General features: G+C 43.5%; 1 protein-coding gene across 4 annotated transcripts in view; it reads right to left on the minus strand.

Annotated features, from left to right (window-relative positions):
- Positions 1-24,549, minus strand: part of LOC126109885 (uncharacterized) — a 147,171-nt gene that overhangs the window by 51,612 nt on the left and 71,010 nt on the right. For all 4 annotated transcript variants that reach the window (XM_049914974.1, XM_049914971.1, XM_049914972.1 and 1 more), the window contains exon 5: positions 3,865-4,050. In XM_049914974.1, coding sequence (XP_049770931.1) covers positions 3,865-4,050 — 186 coding nt within the window. The remainder of the gene's footprint in view (positions 1-3,864; positions 4,051-24,549) is intronic.

A 24,549-nucleotide genomic window follows, 5' to 3' on the forward strand; every position in this document is an offset into this window, starting at 1 on the left:
CCCCAGCCTCCAACATTGCCTCATCATCATTCGCCAAATCCCTCTACGTGCAAACCGACGTCACATCCACAAAAAGAAATGCAATTCGACACCTAATTAGTGACCCAACCATATGACAAAGGCTCCATCATTGAGGTTACAAACTGAAGGGATTACCTGACTATGGATTCTGCCAGTTCTCACAGAGATATAAGTACAGGCCCTGCCAGTCTGACCTTATTCCAGAAATAGGGTAGCATTTACAGTCCATCCTCAAATCACAAAATATACCACAGAATCTCCTCTCCCCTGAATCTATCCCCCTCCTCACCCCCACCCACTCTCTGCTCTCCTACCTCAAATACTTCCCCTTTTTCCCATTATTAATCTTCTGACAGGTTTGATACAGTCTGCCACGAATTCTTCTCATGCCAACCTCTGTTAAGATGCAGGGAGGCACACTAAAAAGACTGCTAAGCATTTGATCTTCCATCCGAAAGACCTCGGAGAAGCAATCTGGATGATGTGAGTAAGAGGCTGGGGCAGGGAGAGGGACAGATAGCAGGGCAAGGGTGGTATGGGGTGGGGGACAGTAAAGTGCTGCTTGTGCGAACATACAAGGGTATGGTAGCTAGGTGCCATTAGGAGGTTAGATGAGAGGGGTGGGGGGAGAGAGATCAGATAAGGAGAGAAGTAGAGGAGAGGAAAAGAGAAACAGAGGAGGGGTGAAAAGGTGGTACAGGCTGTGAAGCAGTTTTTAACCTTTACAGCAACCTCTCTAGTAGTCTGCTTTTCGTGTTCTCCTGGCTTTGTGACTCACTTGTTTTCGGTTCTGAGGTAGCAGAATTCCTTAATTTTGATGTTCAGTTTATCGTTAACCTCATTTGTGCTACTCCTCATTACTTTTGTCTTTCTTTGGTTCTCTCTTAATCCACATTCAATATTCACTGGACTGTTCATTACTTCAAGAGGTTCTGTAATTCTTCTTCACTTTTACTGAGGACAGTAGTGCCCACAGCAAATATCATCACCGATAGCCTTTCAGCCTAAATTTTAAAATACCACCACTAAACCTTCCTTTTATTTCTGTCACTATTTCTTCAACATAAGATTGAGCGGCAGACGTAAAGACTACATCCCTGTCCTTCATTCTTCTTAATCTGAGTACTTGGTCTTCCATTCTTATTTTTCTCTCTTGGTTCTTGTACATATTGTACATTATCCATTATGCAGGGCGGTCAGCAACAGTCTGAAAAGCTTGTAAAGGTGTTGCAGGGTATGTTGTGCAGAGAAAATAATGCAATATATTGTGCTGTTTCCAATTTATTTAGCATTGTAGATTATCAGTCAGGTCATTGAGTGGACTAATTCAAGCACTTGCACACACTGCAATGTGGTAATGCACAGGCATCTGTGGGTTCCTGAGTTACCACTTGTTCAAATGCTCATTACTAGTTAAAACATGCCTTTTGTAGAAGTGATATATTTAATCTAGGTGAGCAAAAACTACGTTTGTTCGGTTTGAGGAAACCGAACCGAGAACATGTTTGGTGCCACTATCTGAATTTGCACAAGTGACAACCCGACTGGCCAATTTCAATGCTAAATAACTGAAATGGCGCAACATATCTAATTTTTTTCTGAACATTCCTTTCTCAGCATATCCTCTTCTACAGCATCCTTACAAGCTTTTCAGACTGTTTCTGACCACCCTGTGTATTACCTTATTCCTACTGATCTCACAATTTGAACATCACCATTTTACATTGTCTAAAGCTTTTTCCAGGTCAACAAATCTTACGAAAGTGTTTTGATTTTTTCTTATTTTTGCTTCCATTACAGACTGTGATGTCAAAACTGCCTATCTAGTGCCTTTATGTACCCAAAAGCCAAACTGATCCTCATCAAATGCATCCTCAATTTTCCACTCATCGATCTATTATTCTTGCCAGCAACTTGGATGCACGAGCTGTTAATCTAATCGGGTGATAGTTCTCACACTTGTCTGGCCTTGCTGCGTTCGGGATTGTGTGGATAATACGTTTTTGATAGTCTTAATGTATGTCTTCAGAATTGTGCATTCCACACACCAAGTGGCTGCCATTTCCCCAATGATTTCTGGAATTCCGAGGGATGTTTTTTTTTCCCTTCTACCTTACTTGATTGCAAGTCTTCCAAAGTTCTTTTGAATTCCAACTAACACTGGATACCCAATGTATTCAATATCAACTGGCATTTCTTCTTCTATCACATCAGAGAAGTTTTTGCCCTTCCACGTAGCTACGCACTACACTGTATTTTACAGTGGAATTCCCAATGCTCTCTTAGTGTTGATGGCCTTGCTTTTACTTTCATCATAGTTGTTTTGACTTTTCTGTATGCCGAATGAATCGTTCCGAGGACCATTTCTTTTTCTATTCCTCCAAATATTTCCTGCAGCCATTTCATGTTTATTTCCCCGCACTCCCCATTTATTTTGCTCCTGAATGAGATACTGTTATATCCCTGTATTTTTCCTGAACATTTCTGAACCTCCTCTGTTTGTCAATCAAAGTATTTCTTTTGTTACACAAGGTTTCTTCACATGTACCTTCCTTGTACCTATGTTTGTCTGTGCAAGTCCTGTGACTTCCTTTTTTTGAGATGTTCATTCCTCTTCAACTTACACTGTCTACTGCAATACTGATTACTGCAGTATCTACACCGTTGGAGACCTTCAAGTGCTCATTATCATTCCTCAATACTTCAGGGTCTTACTTCTTTGCACATCGATTCTTCCATACGATCAAACGTCAGCTTATTCTTCAGCATTACTAAACTGAGTTTTGAGTCTGTATAGGGTCCTGGATATTACACTCCAATATCTAATTTTGGAATATCTGTCTGATGACGATATAGTCTTCCTCGGCTCAACAAGCTCCCTTCCTCGACGCCTACCATCACCTCGCATCGATACATACATCCACATCAATGAACAATATCTCTCATTCCACACTAATAAATCCTTCCGTACAGCCTGGCCAACTGTGGCTGTAGCACTTGCACCAACGGGCAGTCCTACGCCAAACGTGCCGAGAGTCTCGTCTGAGCCTTCACAGATCAAAATTAGCCTCACTACCTTATCCAGGGACAGATCTGCACTTTCTCTCCCTACTCACCTACCGGCGACAGATGAGCAGTTTGACTCGACTCAGTTCCACCCGGGACTGGAGCAGCTCAATCGCATTCTCCACCAGGATTTCAATTACCTCTCACTTTGCTCTGAAATGAGAAATGTCCTCCACACCTCACGTACAGTGGCATTCGCATGCTCGTACAACCTACACAGTATCATTGCCTATCCGTAATCAGTATCTGCTCCTCGCCACGAGGCTCACGGCTTTGTAATAGACCTAGATGCACGACCTTCCCACACTTACTTCCAATACCACCTACTCCACTACTGTCACAGACATTTCCTGCCCCATCAAAAGCAGCCACCTGGTCTACCAACCACTGTGTGGCTTTCTACACAGACACAAACAATAACAAGGTGTCTGTCCACACGAACAGCCACCGTCCAACTGCCAATTCAGCTGCCGAGTGTGCCACACGACACAGTGCGCTCGTCTTCGAGACTGCTTCAGAGCCCGTGCCATCTGGATTCTTACCCGAATAGCACAGGCGAGAACTAAGTCTGCAATATATCCTTCATTTCTGTAACTCCCCCGGCCTCAATTTTCCCTAGTCCCTGGCCTCCATCGGTCACTATCCCCTGAACTGCTCACACACTCTTTCTATCCCTCCAGAGCACCTAAATAGTCCTTTCCCCTTCTCTGCGTCTCTCCTCTCCTATTTTAATAAATTGCATCAGACTATAGAAATGTGTGTTCACACGTAACTTACTTAAATGCCAGAGCAGTCGATCCAGGCGGTAGCCGATCAGGGAGTGTTATCATAAGTTCCCGCAAGTTCTTCAAGCTTCCCAGGGCGGTAAACGCCTCCGTCACTGCAGTGCGGTCTAAGTGGGTCTCGTAAAGTTGCAAACGTTCTAAGCTGTTGGCGCAGACTGTCAGCAATGGTGAGATAGACCTGTGAACGACAGAAATGTGGCTCGTGAGAGTTATTTATCTCCTCCCCCGTTTCGTATGTCCGAAGAAACAATGTTACTTATCTAACTCTAAATTTATAGTTCTTATCCTGTATTTTTAACAGTACCATGTTCAGCTCTCACATTTACATTAGCCACCATAATATGACATCATTACTATTACTATAACATTAATTTCTATCAGAAGCATAACTACCATTGACTAGTTATATAATTATATGTGATAACACACCGATTACTACAGCTGTCACATACGGTGAATGTAAGTCAGGGCACTAGGGCTAACACAGACACACAAATGGCACACCCGGAATACTCGAGGCAGCCGCCACAGGCAGCCCAGTCACCAACCGCCGTCTCCCGGTCGCCGTCAGTGCACCACTACTCCCGCGACATCCGACACGGATACTGTCCTTTTAAAGACACACACGGGCCTCCTGAACCTCAGTTTTTAATGCATTTGAGACACGTAGATACCTTTTTGCTATTGTCACTCTGCAATCCGAGAAATTCTCTCTTACGGCCGTACGACTCGTGTTCCTAGTTATAATAAGTGGTGATGAGAGAGGCTCAGATTTTCACGTTTAATTTTTGTCATTTTCCTGCCATTCAGTTCTTCCACAGTGGCTTCATTCCAGTTACTTCTGCCGATGTGACCGTGCCAGAACGGTGACCGGCTACGACGACCCAGGCTCGGCTGCCGGTCGTTCACCCAACCCGTAACAAATCTGCAGAATACTGGGAAGCTTCAGTGACAGTTTGTGGCATTTCGGGCGGTCGACAAGGAGGTCTCTAAAGCTCTTTTCTTATCACGGATACACCTCGTACGTATCACGTGCTGTGTCAATTAGCTCCTCTGCAAGAACCGGAACCGCTTTCTTTTGACGATACATCGCTAGCTGTCCTCCTACCGCCACAAGAGTACGTGTGCGGTCAGTGCACACGTCGAATTCTACCGACGCGTCAGAGAGCTGCCGAAATTGCTTCGAGCTCGTCGAGCTTCGCGGCCTCAGTCGTGTCACTTTATCACGGCTCAGTCTCGGGAGTCTTATGTGGACACCACAGTCGGATGCAATCGTTCGTTCAGCTACAGATACGGAAGTGCACCGACGTGCCCTGAAGCTCGAGGACCGTACGTCGGAAGAGGTTTTGAATATTGCACAGTGGTCCGAGGTCTCCCACACTGTGGTGCACCAATTAGAGGCTCAGAGCGATGTCACCACTGTTGACGGCATGCAGGTCTGGTGCACGGAAGAGGGAGTAGCCACAGTACAAACAAGTCGACTGGGCCACTGTTGACAAATATGCTGTCAGCAGCTGGTACGGCAAATGTCGCTTCCTCCGTGCCACTCATATTTCGTACAGCACGAACGGGTGGCCTGCCCCAAATGGTTGGCGTTCGCCTATTGCAAAAAAACACTTTGCTCGAAGGGTGTGGTGTGCGTACTGTAAGACTTTCGGTACACACACCGTCAGATTATTTGACTCATCACTCTAACGAAGTAGGCGAGTGTCAGCAATATGTCGCGTGGTCTTATCGTGGCGTGTTTATCTTCTGCCGTTAGGTCAGACGATAGAAATGCCACTTGCACGCTTAGAGTAGCAGATTGACAGTGACCGACTTTAAACAGAACTTGATTAATTTTCACACACATTTATTAAAATAATAAAAATCATAGGTATTACGTAACTTGATTCTGGATGCTGTTTACAATTGACAATCTGAAGTTCCTTCGGTCTTGGTACGTTTATCTTATTCTCACATATCTCTGATACTTGACAAAGTTTCTATTCGTTTATCTTCATGGCTACTTACAGGAATATGATAATATTATTAGGCGCAGACTGAAACTTGACTACAGACAAAAGCAGACTGACTAATTGGAGGGCTGTACACTCGTTATAATACCTCACACGTTCAGGCATCACTGCGCGAGTGTGATCTGCGAGGAGAAAAGGTTCTACGTTATCAGCAATCTCATTGGTTGCATTACATATTAATATGCGGATCGGCGGAAGCAGAATTTGGTCCGTCTCTAAGACAGCGCTATCTCGTAGTGCGGAGACGGTTGAGCACTGCGCCTGCCCTGTTGTGCTTAGTGGGGCACGCTCAATTGGAAAGTTGTGTACACGCTGACTACGCAGGACTATGTACACAACAAAGGGCATGTGATGGATCAGCTGTTAATCTTACAAGTTCATGATACTGAGGCTATTGTGTCCCCACTCAACTCCCAGATGCGTCCCAGCCTTGGGCCCCACAGTTGGCGCATGTCAAGTATCAATGGTTACCTGTTTGGCCAGTAAAATTAGCTCCAAAAAGGAGGCTGCTTTTTAAAAATTAGCTGAATTCTGGGAACTGTTTTAGCCCCTCATCTAAGCCACTGAGTTCAACAGCCCCAGTTTACCCCAATTTCTGAGTGGAGGTTTAGCTGTGATGAAAAGAAAACCACAAAAGTTGTGGACTTACCAAAAATTTAGAGCATTAAATTCTGCATCAATTGAGTACCAAAACTTCACTACATAATTAAATTTTCCCACAGAATCGATATGTCAGAAAATGTTAATTTTGCACACTTCTCGAAAAACACTCATCTCATCCCTATAAAACGTGCAGCATCTGAGAATTTGCATCTGACACAAAATTTTCTAGGAAAAAAGTTGTAGAGCATTGACTGCAATTTCAAAAAGTCCAATAATGTGATAGAAAGCCAATCTGGTAAGTACGTATCACCATTCGATCATATGTACGAGGGTCACTCCAAAAGAAATGCATACTATTTTTTTTTTAATCCCTCTTTTGTTCTACATGTTTGAAAGTTTTACAGTGTGTAGATACATCCTTTAGGAACAATATTTTCATTTCTACACATAATTTCCATCCCTCTCAACTGCCTTATGCCATCTTGGAACCAGCACCTGTATACCCGCGTGGTCAAATTCTGGACCAACCTGTTGGAGCCACTGTTTAGCAGCATGCACAAGGGACTCATCATCTTCAAACCTTTTTCCACGAAGAGAGTCTTTCAGTTTCCCAAAGAGATGATAGTAACATGGAGCCAGCTCAGGACTATAAGGTGGGTGTTTCAGTGTAGTCCATCCAAGTTTTGTGATTGCTTCCACGGTTTTTTGACTGACATGTGTGGCTGTGCATTGTCGTGCAACAGCAAAACATCCTGCTTTTGCCTATGTGGTTCAACATGACTCAGTCGAGCTTGAAGTTTCTTCAGTGTCGTCACATATGCATCAGAATTTACGGTGGTTCCACTTGGCATGATGTCCACAAGCAAGAGTGCTTCAGAATCGAAAAACACCATAGCCATAACTTTTCCAGCAGAAGTTGTGGTTTTGAATTTTTTCCCTTGGGTGAATTTGCATGATGCCACTCCACTGATTGCCTCTTTGTATCTGGTGAAAAATGATGGAGCCACGTTTCATCACCTGTCGCAATTCTTCCAAGTAATTCATCTCCACCATTCTCGTACTGTTCCAAAAGTTCGCTGCATACCGTTTTTCTTGTTTCTTTGTGAGCCACTGTCAACATCCTGGGAACCCACCTGGCACAAACCTTTTTTAATGCCAACACTTTCAGTATTCTGCAAACACTTCCTTCCCCTATCCCAACGTAGCGTGACAATTCGTTCACTGTGATGCGTCTGTCAGCAGTCACCAGTTCGTTAACTCCCTGCACATTGTCTGGAGTGGTGCCTGCTGCTGCGAGGACAATCCTCAATATTGCCGTGCCCGCTTTCATCACGTAACCTGCTTGCCCACACGCAGAATCTCCATACACCTTTTTCGACCTCTTGTGGATGTTTCCCACTGTCTCATTTTCACAGCACAGGAATTCTATGAGAGCACATTGCTTCTGACGAACGTCAAGTGTAGCAGCCATCTTGAAGACATGCTGTGACGGCCCACTCACGGGAACAGGTTGAACTAAGTTTGAAAACGAGCAGGAAGGATGTATCTACACACTGTAAAACTTTCACACATGCAGGATGAAAACTGTATTTTTACAAAAGTAGTGTGCATTTCTTTTGGAGTGACCCTTGTAAATCACATGTTTAATAACTAACCCCAACTTTGTTTTCATTTGAGTGATGTCTTCAAATGTTCACTCTTGGTTCAAATGGCTCTGAGCACTATGGGACTTAACATCTATGGCCATCAGTCTCCTAGAACTTAGGACTACTTAAACCTATAACCTAAGGACATCACACAACGCCCAGTCATCACGAGGCAGAGAAAATCCCTGACCCCGCCGGGAATCGAACCCGGGAACCCGGACGCGGGAAGCGAGAACGCTACCGCACAACCACGAGCTGCGGACTGTTCACTCTTGTTCATTTACTTTTCAGTACACTCATTTTCTGCCTATGTAGATATACCAAAAACAAAAAAAATGGAAAATCCTAGATGGAATGTAACAATATTATGAAAAGGACACTTGTTACTCACCGAGTCGTGCATAGGCACAATAAGAAGAATGTCACACAATGAGCTATCGGCCAGCAAAGCCTTTGTCAAAAACAGACAAAACGCATGCGCGCGTGCGCATGGGCACGGGCACACACACACACACACACACACACACACACACACACACACACACACACACACACACACACACGAGACCACAGGCAGCTGGAGGCAGACTACAAACAGCAGTGCATGATGGGAGAGGCAGCCGGGTTGGGGTAGGAAAGAGGCTGGAGGGGGAGTGGGAGAGATAGCAGGGTATGGGTGGGGGACAGTGAAGTGAGCACGCAGAGACGAGGTGGAGAGAGGGTAGGACGGCTCAGTGCAGTTGGGAGGTTAGATGGAGAGCTGTGGAGAGGGGTTGGGAGGGGGGGTAGCGGAAAAGGAGAGAAGTGAAAAGACTGCGTGGGTTGTTGGAACAGAGGGCTGTGTAGTGCTGGTATGGGAACAGGGAAGCAGCTAGATGGGTAAGGACATCATCTAACGGAGGTTGAGGCCGGGAGGGTTACATGAACGAAGGATATATTGCAGGAAGAATTTCCACCTGTGCAATTCAGAAAAGCTGGTTCTGTTGGGAAGGCTCCAGATGACAAGGATTGAAGCAAACACTGAAATGAAGATCATCATGTTGGGCAGTGTGCTCAGCAACAGGTTGGTCCAGTTGGTTTTTGGCCACAGTATGTCAATGGCCATTCATGCAGAAAGACAGCTTGTTGGTTGTCGTCCCCACATAGAATGAAGTACAGTGGTTGCAGCTTAGCTTATCTGGTTTCACATGTTTGCAACTGGACTGGAGTAAGTGATGGTGGTGGTGGGAGGATGTATGGGGACAGGTCTTGCCTCTAGATCTGTTACAGGAGTATGAGCCTCGAGGCAAGGGGTTGGAAACAGGGTTGTGTAGGGATGTAGTGCGAGGATATTGTGTAGGTTCAGTGGGCGGCAGATTACCACAATGGGAAGGGGGATTGGGAAGGTTAGTGGGTAGGATATAGTTGAAACACTAGCGGAGAATGTATTTCAGTTGTTCCAGTCCTGGATGGTACTGAAGCACGAGGGGAACACTCCCTGAATCATGAGGGGAACACTCCTCTGTAGCTTGACTGTGGGACTTTGGGAGGTGGTGGGTGACTGGAAAGGGAGATCTGTTTTTGTATAAGATTGAGGAGGGGCGTCGGAAGTAGTTTTCAATAGCAGTAAGGTCATGGGCATTCAGGATGTTAGTGTGAAGGGAGGTGGCATCACTAGTGATAAGCGGGGTACCATGTGGTAAAGGAACACGAGATGTAGAGAATCGGTGGAGGAAATGGTTGGTATCTTTTATATAGAAGAGTAGACTGTTGGTAAGAGATGAAGGTGTTGGTCTGGGAGAGATGAGCTCTCTCAGTGGGGGCCACAATGGTGTGTCCTGTCTGGTTGGGTTTTAGGTAGGAGTGCGGGGAGTGATAGGGGTGAGAAGAGAGGTGGGCTCCAGGGAGAGGTTCTGGGAATTTAAGGAGGGACTGGAGATCCTGTTAAGTTTCTGGAACGAGGTCTCTGTGGCAGGGTTTGCAAATGGATGAATCTGACAGCTGGCGGATTCTTCCTGGCAGGTAACCCTTGCAGTTCAAGACAACAGAGGTGGAGTCTTTGTCAAAAGGTAGGATTATAAGGTGAGGATCGGTTTTTAGGTGGTGGATTGCAGTTCTTTCTGCAGATGTAAGATTAGTTTTCAGATTGAAGGGTTTGGGGAATGATGGTGAGGCAAGGTTCAAGGTTAAGAAATTCTGCAAAATTTGCAGGGAGTGATTTGGAGGCAGTGGAGGTGGATCACGGTCAAATGGAGGAGTGAAATGAGTCGAGCAGGCTTCAACATTGGTCTTTTCTCGAGTCTGACTGGCAGGGTTAGTGGCGAAAAAGTGTTTCGACTGTTGGGATGGGAGAAGGAAAGAAGACCTTTAACGAGCCCTGCACGATTGAATGTGGGAGTGGGGCAAGGTGAGGCCTTTAGAAGGGTCTGATATTTCTAGGGGACTACAGCTTTTGGAGGAAACATTCACGACCGAGTTTCGAGTCTGTTTAGGTTCTGGATTGTGTGTGGGTGTTTTGACTTGAACTGCAATGATTACGTGGCAGTAGGACTCCGCCAGCTGTCATATTAATCCACCTACAAACACTGCCACAGTGACACCGTTCCAGAAATCTGGGAGGATCGCCAGTCCCTCCTGAAATTCTTAGGCCCATTCCAGAAACTCTCCCCGGAGTCTATCTCTCTCTCTCTCTCCTCACCCATACCACTGCCTGCACTTCTACCTTCTACATGCTTCCTAATACCCAACCAACCAGGACGTCCTATGATGGTCGGTTTCTGTGCCCCCCACTGAGAGAAGCTCTGCTCTCGTACACCGACAACTTCAGCCTGTTACTCGCAACCTACCCACCTATATAAAAGATACTAACCATTTCCTCCATCAACTCTCGACAGTTCCTGTTCCTTTACCACACAGTGTCCTGCTCATCACTATCGATGCCACCTCCCTTTACACTAACATCGCTAATGTGCACGGGCCTTACCACTATTGAACACTACCTCTCCCAACGCCCAACCGATTCCGAGCTAACAAACTCCTTCCTAGTCATCGTGACCAACTAGATCCTCACCCACAATTACTTCTCCTTTGAATGCATTACCTATAAACCAATCCGGGGTATGGCTACGAGCATTCACACGGTGCCATCATAGGCCAACCTATTCGAGAGCCATCTAGAGAAATCGTTCCGTAACATCCAGAATCTTAAATCCCTCAACTGGTTCAGATTCATTGATGACATCTTCGTGATCTGGATTGAGGGTGGGGACACTATCCACATTCCTCTAGAACCTGAAGACCTTCTCGCCAATTTGCTTCACTTGGTCCTACTCAACTCAACAAGCCATCTTAATCAATACTGACTTCCACCTCAGAAATGGCTACACCAGTACCTCTGTCCATATCAAACCTAGCAGCCACCAGCAATATCTCCACTTCGACAGCAGGCACCCATTGCACACCAAGAAGTCCCTTCCATACAGCCTAGCCACTCATGGCTGTAGCATCTGCACTGATGAGCGGTCCCTCTCAGAATACCCAAAGGGTCTCACTGAGGCCTTTACAGACTGTAATTATCCCCCCCCCCCCTTCGACACACCTTGTACAAAAACAGATCTCCCGTGCCTTATCTTTCCAGTCACCCACCACCTACTGATGTCCATTCCCCTCGTGACTGAGTACCACTCACAACTGGAGCAACTGGATTAATTCTACACCAGGGTTTCAACTACCTCTCATCATGCCCTGAAACGAGAAATGTCCTACCCACTACTTTTCTCAACCCCCTCCCCACTGTGGTATGCCACCACCCAACGAACCTACACAATATCCTCATCCATCCCTACACAACCCCTGCTCCCAACCCCTTGCCTCAAGGTTCATATCCCTGTAATAGAGCCAGATGCAAGACCTGTTCCATACCACCCATACCACCAGCACCACCACCTACTCCAATCAGGCCACAAACATCACCTATGCCATCAAAGGCAGGGCCACCTGTGAAACCAGTCATGTGATCTACAAGTTACGCTGCAAGGACTGTGCTGCATTCTACGTGGGCAAGGCAACCAACACGCACTCTATCCGCACGAATGGCCACCGACAAACTGTGGTCAAAAACAACTGGACCACCCCATTGCTGAGCACACCGCCCCACGATGTTCTTTATTTGCATGTTCCTTCACAGTCTGTGACATCTAGATTTTTCCCACACACACCCCAGCTTTCCTGAATTGTGCAGGTGGGAACTCTTCCTGTAGTATATCCTATGTTCCCGTAACCCTCCTGGCCTGAACCTTCATTAGTCATTGTCCTTACCCATCTAGCTCCTTTCCTGTTCCCATTCCAGCACTAGACAGCCCTCAATTCCACTAACCGCCCAGCCTTTTTACTTCTCTCCTTTTCTGCGAGCCCCCACCCTCTCTCCACCACCCTCTGTCTACACCTGGCTGCCCTATTGTCTCTCCACCTCATCCTTGCATGCTCACACAACAGCAATTTACCATCCCTCCACCCTTACCCTGCATCCCCTTCCCCTTCCTGCTCCAGCAGCTTCTTGCTTAGCCCCCCCCCCCCCCCCCCCACTTGCCTCTCCTGTCAGGCACTGCAGTTCGTAATCTGGCTTCAGCTGCCAGAGACTGTGTGTGTGTGTGTGTGTGTGTGTGTGTGTGTGTGTGTGGTGGTGGGGGGGGGGGGGTGCGCACCTATTGTGGCTCAGCACCTCCAGTATATAATCAGTAAAAATATAAAAATTCTGTCTTTTACAAGTTGTTTGATGCCTTTTAAGACACAACTGACTTCAAAAAGGTATAGTTCACTGAAGATGGCAGATTTCTGCTGCAGACAGTGGCGCGGATAGCAAAATATCTATTTTCTTCCATAATTACAAAGTGTGCAGATTACATCAAGTATTTGTGTGGCAGATGGGTCACAATTGTGTTTGATGGATACCATGATGTAACAAGTGACAGGAGGACAATATCAGCTGAATGCCTGCACAGAGCCCTAAGAAAAACTACACAGACTGTCACGTTTAATGAAACAACATCATTAACCGTGACAACATATTTGTTTCTGTAGGACGAACAAGATAACAGTGTTTCATTTCTTTACTGACTGTACAATACTTCAACATTAAGGTAACTGCTGAGGATGCTGGTACAGTAATTGTAGCTACTTCTGTTGTTCCTCAGCTCTCTGGGCTGTCACCTCCTCGTGACTGATAATTGAGACAATTTGAAATTTAGAGGCCTGCAGAGTAAGTAATGTTTCTGCCTTTGCCTGGCTTCAGCAGAAAAATGCTGGGGGAGAACGAGGCCGAAGCAATCCCAAAAGACAAACTTCTGTTCCTACACGTCTTCAGTGTCTGCGATACGACTACGTCATTTTCTCGGCAAAGGGGGAGTGAGCCGCCTAAGGTCCTGGAGATGAAAACAACTTATAGACTGCAAGCAGAGGTATTCTGCAATTCCAGTATTACTGCTGACGAATCTGACGAGGCTGCAGAGAAGTTCACAGTAGTACTATACTGCTAAGATCGACAAAGCCATTAAAAGTGCTTTGCTATTAAATCTTTGAGAAAATGTACGTCAGAGACACCATTCGACCTAACTCCATTGTCTCCTACAGAAGCAACTGCCCATTAGCACTCTCTAATAACGTATTTGCAGATGTACGGGTGAAAAAATTACCCACCAGATCCATTCAAAATTCAGTTTCTTTCCAGTTCCCACTAATATTGAAGCAGCTCTTGCAGAACAGGGGAAAACCACTTACTGCACATTCCACCCATGGTGCCGCGAGGTTGTCCCTGCAGGAAAAATGGCACTGAGCGCACCACGGTTTGCAAACTGTGCGAACCCTGCACCAGCGGTGCAACCTACGTCCCCGTTATTGAGTTTGACAGTGACATTTTGGAAGAAGGAAGAAGAAGAATAGGATTTCGTGTTGCTTGTCCCCTCATCCTCCAAACATATAAAGAAGTAATACATTAAAATTAAGATAAATACATTGTACACAGCTGAACATTAATCTTTTACTCTGGAACACTGATTTATTGAATTACTTCAATGCAGTTCCACATAATCGTGTCAATATATTGTTCATCGAATTTAGTTTCTTTATACCTGGTTAAACAATTCTTTTCACAAATACTCTTGTAAACAAATTTTGCGATCGGTATATGATATGTTAGTATTAATCTGTTAATTTCATATTTTCAAAGCTGTTATCTCAATAATATGTATGTTAGAGAGTACCAGTTACAAAAAAACAGTGAATATTGGAAAAATCTATTTAATGGATTAACCACATGATTTACTTGTTACTGAGTACTAGTGATATTTAATCACCAACTATGTTTTTGTCACTGTTTTTGAGTTTTGAAAAGACTGTTGGACGCTTTCATGCTATACGACTTTTCTCCTATACAACTTTGTGTCAAACTGCCCAAGTCTCAGGGGCTGCATGTTTTATAGTGACAAAATGAGTGTTTTTTTCAAAGAGTGTGGAAAAATTGTTTTTTTCTGACATAGTATTTACACAGGAAAATGTGCATTATAAATGCAATATCTCTCTCTCTCTCTCTCTCTCTCTCTCTCTCTCTCTCTCTCTCTCTCTGTGTGTGTGTGTGTGTGTGTGTGTGTGTGTGCTTTTTTTTTAACACCAAAATGACTGGACAGGTCTGGATGACAACTGAAATGGCAATAGGTTATACCTTGAATTAACACACAGGGTACCTCATATATAATTATCTATCAAAATGGTGGGTGTTGGGACTGTGGTTGTGACAAAGCAAGCTGGGATCCTTTTACTTCCTCTTTTGGTTTGCCATCTGCCTCCTTAAATTCATTTTTTCATTTCTGACTAATTACCATTAACATATTTGCGTATAATCTGCATTTTCATAAAAGAAAGGTTGGCCCACAGTCTTAAAGATCTAATTCTGTACTTAGTTTTATGTATGTAATTGATTTCCTAATTTATTTTGACTATTCCTAGTTAATATCTTTTGTTATACGGTGAAATCAGTAATAGTTTTGTTGACTTAGATTCTATTGTTGTCTTAGAAACAAATATAAATTCTGTAATAATTATAAACTTTTGGAAAAATAATCACTTGGATTCTTAAAGTATTTATTTAGCTCTATTCAAAAACATATTAGCAAAGCCAGCCCTTAATTAATTCACAAATAATTATCAGGTTTGTCAAAAGTATTGTTTGCATAACTATATCTGTTAATTTCATTATTTGAACAAATTATTCGGCCTAACCTTTGTGGTAGAAGAAACTGAGTTATGTTTCAATTGTAATTTCTGTAAATTAAACATCAAACAATGTATAGTTTCAGTACCTATTATTGTGATGATATTATAAAGGCCCATTTTTGTTCCCGAGACAGTGAGTCCACAGCCGATTTTCAGACGAGGAATCTGTGTTGGTTAGAACAACAACAACAATGCATCCACTTAACCGTGAAATAAGTGTAACAAAAATAGGCCGTGTGTTAAAACAATAACAGTGTCTGTTCAATATGTACCATATTATTCTGCAAGAACCGTGTGGTTAGGCTTTTACTGCTCATAAACATTCAACAGTAAACTGTTGTAGCAGTATGCTGATGTTTGCCTGCAAACTATTAATGAGGATTATCAAAAAGTTAACCAATAGCAAACTGGCCATATAACTGTAATATTGTGGGGGTTGTGAACAGTGAAAGTAAAGAACTGTGCTGTGCGATTGTACACCTGTCTGCTACATATCATTTACAGTAGTATGTGTTGAACTTGCACCCCCTCCCCCCATTCCCCATTTTTCAGCCAGTATAAGAACACCATTGATACCAAGGATTATCAATAAATATGGTAAAGCAGGCGAATATCACAGGGTGAAAATGAAGTGTAAACTATGACGCATAAAAACCCATGTTCATTCATTCATTCATTATTTGAGGATGAGAGCACTCTGTGACTTGCAGCAAACTTTACAATAGTATCGAACCTCTACAAAGCTTTTTTCTTGTTGACAACCTCCAGAAAATCATGTAAAGAAAAAAGTTGATAATTTGTTACATTTTTGGTGTTCGTGCAGTAAAACTGTCACACGAATCACGAATTTTAATTATTGCATTTACGACAAGCCTTATTCACAATACATTATTAGCAGACAATACCCACATGTCGCTAAACATATCCAGATAAAAATGTCATTGTGTGACACGCGCTTCACGAGATATGAAATCATAAACTTGAGCTGTGTGAAAATGAAAATGCACAGAAAAATTCATATAATATGTGTATAATATGTGTGACACGTGAAATAAATTCAACACGTGCACACAAGGGAAAAGCCACAAGTAAGAAACTCATTCTAAACCTTTGGAATGATTTCAACCAAATTTGATAGACATTAACTATGATCTGGAAAGAAAGACTGTCGGTTTAAGAACCACCAGCCTCCGATTGGGGTACGGGTGATAACGTGGGGAGAGAAGGGGGGAGGAGGAAATGAACAGAGAAAGGGAAGTGGAGGAGATGGATATGGACAGAGAGGGGCAGCAGGAGGGGACCGACAGAGTGAGAGTGGACGAGGTGGACAGAGAGTGGGGAAATGGAAGAGGTGGACAGAGAGTGGGGAAATGGAAGAGGTGGACAGAGAGTGGGGAAATGGAAGAGGTGGACAGAGAGTGGGGAAATGGAAGAGGTGGACTAATAGAAGACTGGAATAAATGCAGTCCTGGAAACGCCGGGTATTCAGCAATCTCGACATATATGTAGAGAACGACAGGTCTCGGAATGTTGCTTGCAGAGACACGTAGCAGTAGATTTCTGGCTCTCCAGACATATCGAGACAATTATGATCTTTCTGTCGTAAGCACGTGTCAAACAGTCTAGAAATTATTTACTCCCTTTTCTGGCACATATTCTAATTCCCTATTCAGATGTATAAAAACGTTTTCCGTGAAATAAACAAGTGAGATGCAAGTGATACGAGTTTTGTCAACTTCTCCTATCGTTTGATAATTCAGTGGAACAACATGTAGCTGCCATTACGCCTTTTCCGAGTCTATCCGCTCAACAACAACTTCGGGCATTTTGCAGCAAACTGACGTACTGTCACAAGTTTATTCCCAGAGTGGCTACAACTGAACCGCCTCCATCTGTCGCTTCAGAAACTTACTACTTTCGTGCAGTCTCCAGTTTGTGAGTGTGCTTTTGTGCAGCTTAAGGATAGTCTTTGATCCGTCCCATGTCTCGTAACATTTCAACTCGGCAAGCATCTGGTCCTATGTACAGATGTACCCAGTTACAGAGATGGAGAGGGGGGGGGGGGGGGGCTGTCCTTACCCACTGCCATTCACACAGCTCCAAACAACCTATTGCCTTTGTGTCAAAAACACTAAACTCAGCTTAGCAACATTAAGATCAGGTGAAGAAAGAAGCTCTTGCTATTGTCTATGCTTTAAAGAAATGGTATGTGCTCTTGTAAAGTACAAAATTTTGTTTAATTACCAAACACCATTGTTTCTCTGTTTAGCCCATCAGCACCAATACTGGACAAAACTGCTCACCGCTTGCAGAGCTGCACTCCGTTCTTGTCCCAGTACAATTATGAGATCCATTTTCATCCCCCATCACAACACGCAAACATGAATGCTCTGTCCCATCTTCCCGTGGGCACGATCCCTTATATGGCCGGGAGGAATCGGTCTGTTTCCAATGGATACAGAGGTGAGGCACAAGGCGGATGGCTTCTCCACCACCAGGTACCACATTGCCTCCTCTGATGCTCTATAGGTCATATGCGTGACAACGGGGGCAGCCAGACCACCTGCCAAGTTGGGCAGTGGACCTGTTTGAGAATTTTTATGCACTGTGCCATAACTTTTCCCTCCCAGATAGTGATTTTCTCCTGTCAATGGAACGGTTCACTTCCTGTGTCGCAGTTTCAGCGGTGGAGCGTCCACCACTTATTAAGTCGGGGTCACTGTGGGTCCTGTCCTTACACATTGCCGTTCACACGGCTCTGAACAACCTATTGCCTTTCTGTCAAAAACAATAAACTCAGCTCAACAACATTATTTATCCGGTTAAAAAAAAAAAAGGAAGCTCTTGCTATTGTATATGCTTTAAAGAAATTTTGTGTGTTGTTGTAAGGTGCATAATTTTGTTTAATTACCAAACACCTGTTTTCCAGTACCACATTTTTCGGGTAGGCATTTACCCAATGGCAAAATAACCTTGTCGTGGCCTGCCGCAAGTGTTCGGGTCGGCAGGCGGCGCCACACGTTTTCTGCCACGGCCACTGGAGAAAATGTGCACATTGATTTTGCTAGTCTTTAAGACACTTTCTGATTATTGGCAATTGATGCTGCTTCTCATTTTTCATTTACTTTGTGTCGTTCGTCATCCACGTGCACTGTCGAGGCCTCGCACCCCGCAATCTTTTGAGGACTTTGGTAAGTACAATGGCATTTAGCACATCACAGCGCTTCCCTTCCTTCCAAAGTCGAAAGGCGAGGTGGCTCACCTCATCCAAACATTTGGGGGGGGGGGGGGGGGGAGGGGGGGGAGGACAACAAACTTCTTGGAGCAGGAGAGGCACCACATGACTTTTTAATTTCCACTGTCCATACTTTTACAAACAAATTCGTAAAACTTTGTCAGTATGACCAGGGCGGTTCAGGATTCACACTCATTGCAGTGGAAGATCAGAAACATAGCAAAATAAGATTTTTTTACATGTGAAATTTCATCGTTTTTTCACTTACTATTGGCTGCATTTGTGACCATAGGTACACCTTTTTTCGAAAGTAAGAGAGATTCTTCGCTGAATTTTGTACAGCTTATTAAACACAAACTACTTAATGCAAAACTCTAGAATTTTCCATATCTATTAGAAACTGTGGTAAAAATTGAAATAGTTAACTACAAAAAAGTTTAAATTGTAACAGCTCATTCATTTTTTCATAAATTAAATAAATTACAGAGTTTCATACACCTGTAAGTATGGTTATACAAACCATACTATGGTCTCACAGGAATCAGCTGGTTGCTATTCACCGCTCCAACAATTTGAGGTCATATCTTCAAGAGTAGCAGGCACATATGGGGCAAAAAATCTGTCTTGTTTACACCCACAGATAAAAACTGCAGGAGGGGGGAGGGGTAAGGTGAGGCGATATGGGAGGCCGCTGATTACGAATTTCATCTTCTGCTCCTGCTCCTCCTCCAACCAGCCTCCTAGTGGCGTTACTCAGCGATTTTGGAAATGTCAGTAAGAAGAGCGGTGCGTCACCTCGCACAAGTAAACAGAGAGTTTTGTATCGTGTCTAGGTAAGAGATTCCTCTGATGATGTTCTCAATAAAGAATAATGGTCCATAAACTTTGTTTACAGTTTCTTGTTGAATAACTTTTTAGATATCCTTTAGATATAATATTAGAGATAATAATAATAATAATATTAATAATAATAATAATAATAATGCTATTATTATTATTATTATTATTATTATTATGAATAAATAAATGGATAAAAAATAGTAATAAAAATAAAATAAATAATTTTTATTTTATTAAAAAAAATAAAAAATCTCTCCCTCTATAAAACACACACACACACACACACACACACACACACACACACACACATCCACAAAACAGTTGAATGCAGAAAACTGAGAATGTTGGTAACACTTAGAAAACAAATTAAACTCTGTATTAAAAAGATGGCAGTTACAGTGATTTGTAACGTAAACAGTGAACTGTAAGATGTCTACCTGGTTGCCAGATGAGAAAAAGCAGTTTGCTTGGACGCAATTAATTAGAAGTTAGCCTATAAGTATCTTTCCATTTCATAAAAAAACGTTAAGGAACTATACTGTAGATGTGAAACCATAACCTATGTGTAAAAATGGACAAATCATGTAATATTTCAGGTCACCCACTGAAGATGCCTTGTAAAAAAGGTGAAATGCGTCTGGGTGCATAAATAAAAATAAAAATTTTGATGTGCAGCACGCAAAAAAAGCATTTTCTTTGAAACAACTGCAATTTACATACAGCTGCTGCAAAAATGGCCACTACAAGAAAAGTGTTAACCAAAGTAGGATTTTCACTCTCCCAAAAATCTGACATTATGCCAATTAACTGTGCCAGGAAGACGAAAAGTGGATCCATAAAAATTAGTCATTCAGAAAAATTCTCCTCTTCCATGTTTTCTGGAAATGCAGTGCAAAATTTGTACCTTTCGGTAGGGTCGTCAGAATGCAATGCTTACAAAAACTGTTGTGTGTACAAATTATGATGCAGACAGTGTTTCATAACTTACCATACATTTGGTTGAGGGGTTTTAAGTGTACAGTTTGCCCATGTCATACATTTTCTAACCTTCCATTAGTTGCCCACAATTTCACTGTTATGTGCAAGGATGACCCATGCTTTTATGTTTACAGAGCTGTCATTTATTGTGATTTTTTTACAGCACTCAAGTTTATAACAAGGAATCTCTTTCAAATTGTCAGCAAAATACATGTTTCACATTAACAATGGACTAATTTCAATAACTGCAGAGCACGGTTGTTCCTGTGATGTAGAAATTTCCTACAAACAAGGAATTATGCCACTGCAGATTTGATTTAAAGTCTACGTAAACTGTTCAAAACCTTAACCTTTCTCTGTCTAGGAACACAGATCCACTTTTTGCCTTCCTGGCATAGTTAATTGGCATAATGTCAGATTTTTGGGAGAGTGAAAATCCTACTTTAGTTAACACATTTGATTTAAAGTCTATGTGAACTGTTCAAAACCTTAACCTTTCTCTGTCTAGGAACACTGGCATTGCATCTGCATCTTTTGCAGTTTGAGAGAAGTTAATCCTAGAAATACGAGGGTTGTTTTTTAAGTAAGGGCCGTTCACGCGTATAGTCCCGTAGTTTGCGCGGACGCCGGAACAAACCACCGCGCCACTTGCCAGCATCCTTCCCGTTCACACTGATGCAAGTTGCAGCTCTGTAGCTGACATGTACGCATCGCTGTGCTACTTTATAATGTTTACGATTATTGAATCGCCCGCCGCGTGTGAGATACGGTCAGTGATACGTTTTTTGACCGCGAGAAGCCTATCAGCTGCAGAAATCCATCGTCAGTTAACAGAAGTCTACGGCTTGAATGCAATGAGTGAAGGTAAAGTGCGTCAATGGGTTAGAGAGTTTAAAAATGGCCGTCAAAACGTCCGTGACGAAGAACGCTCAGGCCGGCCCTCTGTGATCACTGATGATTTGGTGGCTGCAGTCGAAACAAAGATTCGTGAGGACAGAAGATTCACAATTTCCACTCTTTCTTTGGAATTTTCACAAGTTTCAAGATCGGTTTTGTACAAAATTGTGTCTGAAAACCTAAACTTTAAGAAACTGTGTTCCTGGTGGGTACCCAGGCTCCTCACAGAGGACCACAAAGGGAAGAGATTTGCCACTTCATTGGACTTATTGATTCGTTACGAGGAAGAAGGGGATGACATGTCGAGTCAAATTGTCACTGGAGATGAAACATGGGTATCCCATATCACTCCCGAAAGCAAGCGACAATCGATGGAATGGCGACACATAACCTCACCCGTCAAGGTCAAAGCCAAACAGACGCTGTCAAAGCGCAAGATTATGGCAACTGTGTTCTGGTTTTGCTAGTGAACTTTATGCCACGAGGAACGACAATCAGCTCAGATGCCTACTGTGCAACTCTAAAGAAGCTCCGCAGAGCAATTCAAAGCAAAAGGCGCGGCATGCTGACAAAAGGAGTTTTGCTCCTGCACGATAACGCTAGGCCTCACACCTCTCAGAAGACTCGGGATTTGATTGATTCTTTTGGCTGGGAAGTTTTGGACCATGCACGATACAGCCCCGACCTTGCTCCTAGCGATTTTCACCTTTTCCGGTACCTGAAACACCATCTTGGTGGGCAGCGCTTCAATGACGACGATGAAGTGAAAGCGGCCGTGAACTCTCGGCTGTCGGAGCAGGCGGCTGAATTCTTTGAAGAGGGAATTAAAAACTTAGTTGTACGGTATGACAAGTGCTTAAATAAACAAGGCAACTATGTAGAAAAATAGGTAAAAGTGTGTAGAATCAGAAAATAAAAGTTTTTTTTTACAAAAGTATTTGTATCTTTTTTTTAAAAATAAAAACGGCCCTTACTTAAAAAACAAACCTCGTAATCTGCTCCTTTTTGTATCTGTATTTCAGCTTTTAGTCAATAGAGAGAGCATTGTCATTCTTTGGAATGACTGCTGTGTGTCAGACAAGAACTGGTATGCCACAGTAAAAGATGTTCCATCGTTCCGTAGCAGCTTCGAATACAGATGGGTACGGGTGTGTTATCGAGTGCTGGCCACTCGTTACTTGTTGATACCGAGAGGATAATCTGTGCATGGAAAATGCCTACACTAGTACTGGAGGATTTCTGAGACTATACTGGAGGTGCTAGCATTTCCTAAAATACAGAACTATGGTAACATGCCAACTGTGTCCACTGTCAAAATACACAAGTATTTATCTAAAAATTTAATTAAATTCTGTGTGTTCAATTTACAATTGTGACAATACGAATGACGTGCATTTGTGCTGGGGTGATGGCACGAACAAATGTGTGCGCGACTATATTTTTCTCATTTTTTGTCTAAGTGTGCATTTATTTTACGGAGATATTGCTGTATCGTGTGTCAACCAGCATTATTAACCAGTTCTGCAAATACACATTGTCACTGAACATTGTTTATGAAAAGTGCTTTACTGAATTTGTTTTCGTTATGCAGGGTTATTCGAAAAGATAGACCCAATACAGTTCATTTGCATTTCACAACATATAAGTGGGACACGAACAGTCTACACGCTAAAGGCAAGAGGAAGGTCCAGGGTTATCTTCTGTTAACCACTAGTTGCTACGGTGGCGACAGTTGTGTAAACGGACACTAGGGTACTCGTGCCAATAGTCTACCATGATTAAGATGGCTACTATGACTGACTGACACACACACACACACACACACACACACACACACACACACACACACACACACACAGAAGTGTCTGGCTTCAGCAGCCAGGGACTGTGATCGCAACGCACATGGACGTGTGTGTGTGTGTGTGTGTGTGTGTGTGTGTGTGTGTGTGTGTGTGTGTGTGTGTGTGTGCGCACGCGCTCTATTTTTGACAAAGGCCTTGTTGGCCAAAATCTCACTTTCTGATAAGCTTTTTGTTGTGCCTATCTGCAACTCTGCATCTCCACTTTATGGTAAGCAGTAACCATCTTTTTCATAATACTATTGTGGAAAAAAGTTTAAGGACCATTCTTTTTTGCAGAAAGCACTGAATGAAATAATGAAGCTGGACATATTAAAACAATGGCTTTTTCCTCGAACAGGAAGGAGCTCTGGCCAACTGGCACAGTCATGTAAATCAATCCCTTCCTCAGCAATGGCTACGTTAACGGGAAATCTAGGCGCGGTTCTACACTTGTGGCCACCGAGGTATCTCCATCTCGTGCCCTATAACTTTCTTGTGGGGCTATGTTAAGCTGGCCGTTTATGCCCCACTTCTACCAACAACAATGATTGGTCAGCAGAGCTGTGTCACTGCGTTGTGAACTCCGAAACACAAAACGTGCTGCTTCGCATGTGGGACGAGTCTGGCTTCCACTCAGATGCTTGCAGTGCAGCAAAGGGAGGAAACACTGAACATTTATAACCTGCATTTAAAAAACAACTTCGAAACTTCCTCCTTTCATTAGTATGTATGCAGTTCGTGTACAATTTATGATTCGTGAATACAAATCAAATTGGTCCATCTTTTTTAATAACCCAGTATTCACATTTTGTGTGCATTTTTCATAGGCAACATCAGCAATGTACGGAAAGGACGGATTGCTACATTAACTTGCAGACAGGCGCAATTAAAAAGCTCTTACACATTAGCCTTCATCCACAGCCTTAATCAGAAAAAGGCAGAGAAAATACACACCATTCATTTGCACAAGCAAGCACACGTCAGGTACACGTCACCGCCAACTCCAACAGTTCGGATTTGAATGCAAGTGTCACATGGGAATAATGCAGATATCTGGAAGGGGCAGGGATGGAGAAGGGATAGCAGTGAACGGGTGTGGGAGAGGGAAGCACTGTCTTGGGGAATACACACAGACTAGACTGCCGACAGGCGCAGCGTCAGGAAGTTGTGGGGCAGCGAGGAGGGGAAAATGGAGTGAAAAAGGACAGAAGCGGGGGAAGACGGGTGGGTGTGTCGGCAGACGGTGGCACGCGAAGAGGACGGGAGATGAGAACAGGGGGGAGGTCGTAGGACAGAGGAGGCAGAAACTGCTGGGAAGAGGCGGTGGGAACAGTATGTTACCACAGGTTGAGTCCGGGATAATTTCAGGAGCAG

Source organism: Schistocerca cancellata, chromosome 12, assembly GCF_023864275.1.
Source record: "Schistocerca cancellata isolate TAMUIC-IGC-003103 chromosome 12, iqSchCanc2.1, whole genome shotgun sequence".
NCBI classification, from domain to species: Eukaryota; Metazoa; Arthropoda; class Insecta; order Orthoptera; family Acrididae; genus Schistocerca; species Schistocerca cancellata.